General features: G+C 45.9%; 1 protein-coding gene across 1 annotated transcript; it reads left to right on the top strand.

Moving 5' to 3' along the window:
• Positions 1 to 721: 721 nt before the first annotated feature.
• LOC307079310 (isocitrate dehydrogenase [NAD] subunit gamma, mitochondrial-like) lies at positions 722 to 6378 on the top strand (the record flags this gene model as incomplete). Its single annotated transcript, XM_079741563.1, has 9 exons — positions 722 to 784; positions 1321 to 1436; positions 1824 to 1884; positions 1963 to 2095; positions 2359 to 2492; positions 2632 to 2734; positions 2833 to 2979; positions 5058 to 5213; positions 6277 to 6378. Exons 2-9 carry the CDS (start codon positions 1403 to 1405, stop codon positions 6376 to 6378), a joined length of 870 nt encoding a protein of 289 aa, XP_079597689.1. The 5' UTR covers positions 722 to 784; positions 1321 to 1402.
• Positions 6379 to 8088: the final 1710 nt, after the last annotated feature.

The following is an 8088-nucleotide window of genomic DNA, read 5'->3' as shown; positions in this document are numbered from 1 at the left end:
ATTGTGGCGTTTCCCTCATTGTCCTGACCTTTTTGTTGTTGTGTGTGCCTCATTAACCTCTCCTGTTTTCTCCTCCTCTCTGTGTCCCGTCCAGAACATAGTGAGTACAGCTGCTCACAGATTCACATTTCAACAGACATGCATTTCCAGTTATATACTGTTCAGCAATCATGTGCAACAGTGGCATGACTACATTTACATTGTTCACTGTCATGTCTCTTTGAGTATCTTAAGCATTGGTCCTGACCCAGTGTGGCAAGGCACACTTGAGGCAAGACTAGGTTTGCAAGGAAATGTAATACATGTTCCTATCATAAATTATAACGAGGCCAGTGAGTGAAAAAATACATCAAAAGTTGTTCCTGTTTACGATACAATCAGTAATATTTATGATTAGCTTTATTATTCTTTGATTACGCGAGGTGATGCAAGTTCTTGATCCATTCAAATACATATTTTATAGATAATGAAACAGCCTGTCTCATTAGTATGAACGTATATTTGTGTGCTAACTGTTTGAAGATCTGCAGTGCGTGAAATATCGGGGAGATGTTGATATGTATCAAGAACTTTACACCGGTAGGACTTCCTAGTTGAGGTTTTGGTGCATCTTGGCCCTGCACATGTCGAGAGTCTTAGGAGGTTTTGTCTCCGTGGGTCTCTCATGTTGCCCCTGTGCTGTGCAGCCGCCCCCAGCCCGCTACGGAGGAAGACACACCGTGACCCTGATCCCCGGGGATGGCATCGGACCGGAGCTTGCTAACCATGTGCGCGAGCTGTTCTGGTGAGAACAACACACCCCCCTTTGTGCCGGGAGTCCTTCTGGGAGTATGGTGGCGTAGGTCTGTCCTGTTCATTCCATCTGTCCCTAAGTACGTAGTACGTACCCAGATTTGCCTAAAGCTCAAAAAGCAGCATGCAGGTGGTTCCTTGTTCAGGGTAGGATTTCCCATTAGAACGTGAAGCACAAGGACCAATTCCGTTGGCCATCTTTTAAATAAACACATTAAGGCATAACTACAAGAATCAATCGACTATCAAGTTCATTGGACAGCGGTCATGTTTCTTTCACTGAGTTATTTTATTATATGGCGTCTGTGCCTCGCTATCCATGGGGTAGTCAGCAGGGGGCAGCAGAGGACTAAATACTAAATACATTGATTTCAAACAGGAAAGAACATTTTCCTTTTTAATAATTCAATCTCATTTAAGAACACTTCGGTAAGATGGCTGCCGCCTGAAATAATGAAGTTGCTCTAAATCTTAATATAATACCAAAAACATATCTCTACTTAAATCTCTTTTCCCTCCGGTTCTTAGGTTCTGTTGTGTGCCAGTGGACTTTGAGCTGGCCAATGTGGACTCCAGCCTTATCCCTGAAGAAGACATAAACAACGCCATTATGTCCATTAGACGCAACGGGGTGGCGCTGAAAGGTGTGAGATAGAGGGCAGGGGTCTGAAAATAGGATGGATGCAACTGACATACATTATTATAGTCAATTTATATTTACATTTAGGTCATATAGCAGACACTTTTATCCAAAGTGACCTTCAATAAGAAGGTGAAAAAACGACAATATCGCCGTCGGTACAGTAAGGATGTTCATAGAACCAGAACAGTTGTTGGGGATGGGCTATGCCGAATCTTGGTGAAATAGGTTATTAAATATCCAAATATATTCCCCCTCAGAAAAGGGTTCAACATATGCCCTGGTCCCTGGGCCTCAAAGCGTTTAGTTTTGGCTTTATACATATGAGACATACATATGTCTCATATGATGGTCAACATGCCTTTCGGCGCGTTGTGTTTACTCCCTCCAGGTAACATGGAGACCAATCACAATCTTCCGCCCTCATACAAGTCACGGAACAACCTTCTGCGGTCAGTGACAAACGTTGACCTCACATAGACCAATCACATTCCTCATCCGCCTTCCTGATGTGTTATTGCGTCCCTCAGCACCTCTCTAGATCTGTATGCCAACGTGATGCACTGCCGGTCACTCCCCGGGGTGAAGACACGCCACAGGAACATCGACATCATGATCGTCAGGGAGAACACAGAGGGGGAGTACAGCAGCCTGGAGCACGAGGTGGGCGGATCTGGGTTTGACCCCAAAGGTCTGCCTCGCCTAAAGGGGAACCAATATGCTTGGGTGTGGTCTAACGAGTCCTGCTATAGAGTACTGCTTGGAAACAACATCCAATGTCATGGACCTGGGATTTAGGTCACTGGTCAAACCTTTCAGCGGTTTCTTGGTCGGAGACAGAATTGGTGTTGCAGACCACTTGTGACGGTACCTTGTGTGACAGTACCTTAAACGCGTTGTTGAGCCGGTCCTCCTTGTGTCTCCAGAGCGTTCCGGGCGTGGTGGAGTGTCTGAAGATCATCACCCGGGTCAATTCCCTCCGCATCGCTGACTTTGCTTTTCAAACGGCGAGGCAGAACGGACGGCGCCGTATCACCGCGGTCCACAAGGCCAACATCATGTCCGTCGCCCTCCCTCATCCTCATTTGCCGGTGACGTCTGTGCACCTCCCTAAAACACTTTGTGTGTGTGTGTGTGTGTGTGTGTGAATGTGTGTGTGTGTGTGGCGTGTGGCGTGTGTGTGTGTGTCCACCAAGCAGGAAGCTGGGCGATGGCCTCTTCCTAGAGTGCTGTAAGGAGGTTGCCAGCGGTTACCCCGACATCGCCTTCGACACCATCATCGTGGATAACGCCACCATGCAGGTAGCCATGGCAAACTCGGCACAAAGCAACAGAATACTGTGGGGTTGTGGCGCTGATGACCAAACGTGCACCCCTCCCTCCCCCCCTCTCTGTGTTAGCTGGTGTCCCGGCCCCAGCAGTTCGACATGATGCTGATGCCCAACCTCTACGGTAACGTGGTGAGCAACGTGTGTGCGGGCCTGGTTGGGGGTGCCGGCCTGGTCCCCGGGGCCAACCATGGAGAGCACTACGCCCTGTTCGAAACGGTCAGCTCCACACACCGCCGCACGTGGAAAAAAAGACAGCGACAAACGAAGCATCCGAATTCTACAGGCAACTTAGTTTTCTTCTGACCGAAAAGATTCCTTGTTGTGCTCCTCTTTATATAAGGCACATAACACACAATCCCAAATCCTAAAGTTGCTTAGAAACCACATATTAATACGGTAATAACTACACTCCAAAGTTACCTTCCACAGTGGATGGAGGTATAATTAGTGGAAGTCAAGGAAACGAAAGCAGGACATACAAAGGTGTGAAGAATGGTGATGGTGTTGCGATCTGAAATATACAAAGAGTGTCTCGCTAGGACCAAATCAACACTGAACCCCAAACAGACCCTCGCCGAGGATACAGTCAGGACACAAAGATCACCATGTATCTACCGTGGATAAACACATTAATCAGACCGGGTTCTAAAAGGTGGTTATGGTGATTTCATGAATCCATCAAATCAATTTAGAGACTGCAATGCTAAAAAAACCACAACAGTATATATCAACACAAGACCTTCCAACCAGGTGGCGCCACGCAACTACGAAAAGAGGTTATGTTGGGAGTAGCAATCATCTCCATGGACCACTTTCATTGTACACGCCTGGAGAAGACCCTGACAGCTTAGGAAGAGCCTACAGTTTGAGCAGGCCCATCAGGCACAGCCTGTGAAGACCCTACAGTCTTGAGTAGAGCCTACACTGTAAGACTTTGATGTACATTTACAGCTCAATTCTGACAATAATCAACTGTATTAAGGTTTTACACTACAAGGCTCTGAAAAACATGCATTGTGGGAGTCTCAATGATCATTCAAGCATTTCATCAGTCAATGCATAATTTAACAGCCATATCCTGCACATAGCAAAGAATCTTGGGAAAATAACGTTTGCCGAGTTGTAGGAAATCACCGAGGTGATTAGGGTGGTGGGATAACCCCTGTGTTGGTTATGTGTTCTGAGGGATGAAATGAAAGGCTTCTCTGGTAGTTGAGCGGCGTTAAGGGCGCGAGAGCGCCAATCGATTTAGGATGATTCATTGATTGGAAATGTCATTGTTCTATATAGGGCGTTTGTCTGTAGGGACCCCTGTTTATATAGCTAGAGGTTAGGTGCTTCCTGCATATCTGGTTTGCTTCCGGTAGAAGATAAATGCTGACGTGCCTGAAAACGATCATTCATCTATTTTACATCACTGTAAATAAACAGTACCTGCTGCTGAAACGGCTGCCAGGACTGTAAATTTACAGTAAAAAGGTTTACAGTGTATAGTTTGAGCCATGAGGAGCTGCCTGTCATGCGCTTTCAGTTTAAGAAGAGCCTACATTTTGAGCAGGCCAATCCGGCGCTGCTTGAGCTGTGATTGGCCGGACTGGGGCGTAGGGGGAAGAGTCTGCTCGATAGACCAATGGCTGGCTGTGAATATGAATCAGATAACAAGATAGCGACACTTCGGGTCGGACTGCGTTGGACGGACGTCAAATCATGCTGCTGCTTCTTGAACTTCAGCCAAATCTAGCTCCGTACTGAGGATGTCTGCTATGGTGGCTACAGAATAGGACCGATCCAAGCCACCATGCTACCTATTTGCCACAATTTATAAAAGCATCCTCGTATTTGAGACCAATGAAATTAGATTAATTCGAAATTGTGGACGATTTTCAGGCAGGGTAGCTCAGGTATTCTTTGTTCCGTTAACTAATGTCTACCGACCATAACCAAATAATAAACTCCATGGATGGCACGTTCTACTTGGCCTGACATTATCCGGCATCCTCCAGATAGAGGGACTCTGAGCAGCGACTCTGTCCTTATCCTCTCTGGGTTTGTCACATGACTCTTTCAGAAGAGGCCTCCCATAGCGACCCTGTTGATGCTTTATCCCATGGCCCATTCCTGATATGCATGCCATGTATTTACCACATGAAAGGGAAATGGGAGCATTTCCATATCAGTTATAGTAAACGCTGGGTCAGAATGATATCAGTTATAATAAACGCTGGGTCAGAATGATATCAGTGATAATAAACGCTGGGTCAGAATGATATGATAAACGCTCCGCTGTGCTTCAGGGTACCAGGAACACCGGCCGGAGCATCGCTCACAGGAACTCGGCTAACCCCACCGCCATGCTGCTGGCCTCCTGCCTGCTGCTGGACCACCTCCAGCTGCACGCCTACGCCAGCATGATCCGCAGGGCCACGCTGTCCACCGTCACCGAGACACGGGTCTGTCTGTCTGTCTGCCTATCTGCCTGTCTGTCTGTCTATCATTCTGCTTCTCTCTCCCGCTGTCTGTCTGTCTGTCTGTCTGTCTGTCTGTCTGTTCCTCTCTCCGGTTGTCTGTCTGTCTGCCTATCTGCTCCCCTCTCCGTCTGCCTGTCTGTCTGCCTATCTGCCTGTCTGTCTGTCTATCATTCTGCTCCTCTCTCCCGCTGTCTGTCTGTCTGTCTGTCTGTCTGTCTGTCTGTCTGTTCCTCTCTCCGGTTGTCTGTCTGTCTGTCTGTCTGTCTGTCTGTCTGTCTGCCTATCTGCCTATCTGTCTGTCTGTCTGTCTCTCTGCTCCCCTCTCCGTCTGCCTGTCTGTCTGCCTATCTGCCTGTCTGTCTGTCTATCATTCTGCTCCTCTCTCCCGCTGTCTGTCTGTCTGTCTGTCTGTCTGCCTGTCTGCTCCCCTCTCCGTCTGCCTGTCTGTCTGTCTGTCTATCATTCTGCTCCTCTCTCCCGCTGTCTGTCTGTCTGCTCCCCTCTCCGTCTGCCTGCCTGTCTGTCTACTCCTCTCTCCGGCTCTCTGTCAGTCTGCTCCTCGTTCCGACTGTCTGTCTGTCTGTCTGCCTATCTGCCTGTCTGTCTGCCTATCATTCTGTTCCTCTCTCCGGCTCTCTGTCTGTCTGCTCCTCTCTCCCGACTGTCTGTCTGTCTGTCTGTCTGTCTGTCTGTCTGTCTGTCTGTCTGTCTGTCCGCCCCTCTGCTTTGTGTGGATGTCACAGTCTCTCGTTGCTTATATAACAGGGGTTACCATGCTAGTATTAATAAGATGTAGAGGGGAGATGAGGAAATACCAAAACCTTTCTGTAAAGTTATCCTTTCACACATGGTTAGATCCTTTTCTGAAAACATGCAGAAATAATGTGTGGATAAAAACACACAACGGGCAGATAAGAGAATAAACAAATAAAAATATCATCTTTTACATTTCTGGTAACGTTAAACGTATTTGTCTTGTCAAATAGATAATGTTTACGCTTCCCCCTGTGCTTAAAATGGCGGTCTTGTCTCCTCTGCTCTGCAGATGCACACTGCTGACCTGGGGGGTCAGGCCTCGACCTCAGACGTGATCAAGTCCATCAGGAACGCCATCCAAAGCACGGGGCCCCTTACACAGAGCATCTAGACACACACACACACACGCACATACACATAGACAGACAAACACAAGAACACAGACTCACACACAGACACAAACGCACGCAAAGACAGTCAAACACAAAGACACACGTATGCACACACATGCATGCCTGCAAATATATGCATGCATATATATAGCAAAGAAGAATAAATAACTATATAGAAGTATTGTATCTCTCCTTGTGAGCCATCCTATGCAACTAGCGAGTGACCAATAAGGGCAATTTGACTAGTATTACTACTAGTAAAGGAACAGCATAGCAATATTGACTGCACTGAAAAACCTCTGTACACCTATGCAATTTTTACAATGTGTATTTTTAGGGCCGTAATATTTGTCTGTTAATGCCAGTTATTTAAAAGTTCCATGTTGGGATTCCTCCTTGTTTTGTTTAACTGATAGTGTCAGCTTTCTGTTGTATTGTGAGTGTTCACCACATACACGTTTTTGAGTTACCAGCCGCATTTAATCTCGTTCTGTGTTGCCTGTTCCCCTTTATCATAATATAACTTCATTCTGCTGTTCATTTATCTCAGTTAGTACTCCCCAACGCTGCCCTAGATTGAAAGGTAAATGTCTGTTCTACATGTTCCAGTCCAGCTGCTCATGTTCAAAGCACAGCGGTCAAGCTGCTGAATGTATTGCACCCACTGCTCTGCACACAGCACAGGAATAAAGACCACTACCTCTGTCTTGATCCATCTGAGGCTTCTTTATTTACACACACGTACACTTTGTGATTGAAAAATCCATGTTTCCTTTTAAACATCTAAACTTTGTCTCCTATTCCTTGTATTGTCTAGCCAACCTAGCTGTTTCTAGCGTTATCTAACGTTAACCTTTGTGCCTGGGGTAAGCCGGTCAAAAGGGAGAAGGGATTCCTTTAGGCATTCCTCTGCTTGATGATAATACAAGCAAGTCTGTCCTTTTAGGTAAACATTTCCCTTTCTTGATCATTGACAATTGCAATGTGGGGAGGATGTGAAACTGGTTAAATAGCTCTGATCAGTATTCTGGACCCGCCCTGCTAGAGACGAATCTAATGTATGCATACATTAAAATAGGTTAGTTGTCTACAACTATTGTGTGCTTTTTAGCATTCAGATGTCTCATCTGTCCTTGATTCCATATCTCTCCAAGAAACTGCCACGACAATGTACACATGTCTAATGAAAGCTGGAAGGGCCCTACTTGTCCAGTCCTTGTCCATTCCGTGTCTAACCGGTTTTGTCATTCTAGACATTATTGCAGAAAGAGGTTGGAAGTTGAGGACATTTAAGTATTTCAATTTCATTTCATTTATCTTTCCAAGTGGAAGAGAAAGCGTAGATATATTCAAATATGATGTAGAATACATTTACAGTTAGTATCAGATTATTAATCTCTGATTGGCCAATTCATCCTAGAACCTACACAACATTTAGGTTGTGACATGTGCAATGAACATATGTATTTTTATAAGCTACTGAAGCTACAAATATATGAAGCATTTGTGAAAAAATATACCTTACAATTATATAATATTTGATAATTCTGAATGGCTTTGACCTTTGAGGAATGGTGTGTAGGTACGTGGGGTTTTGTGTGAGTGTGAGTGTGTGTGTGTGTGGGTGCGTGCGCTCTGTGTGAGCTTGTTTGTGTGTGCGTGGGTGTGTGGGTGTAGGTGTGTGCGCTCTGTGTGAGTTTGTGTGTGTG

This window comes from Pollachius pollachius (assembly GCF_949987615.1).
Source record: "Pollachius pollachius genome assembly, chromosome: 8".
NCBI classification, from domain to species: Eukaryota; Metazoa; Chordata; class Actinopteri; order Gadiformes; family Gadidae; genus Pollachius; species Pollachius pollachius.
Note: the sequence above shows the minus strand (reverse complement) of the source record. Positions and strands in the feature narration are given on the sequence as shown.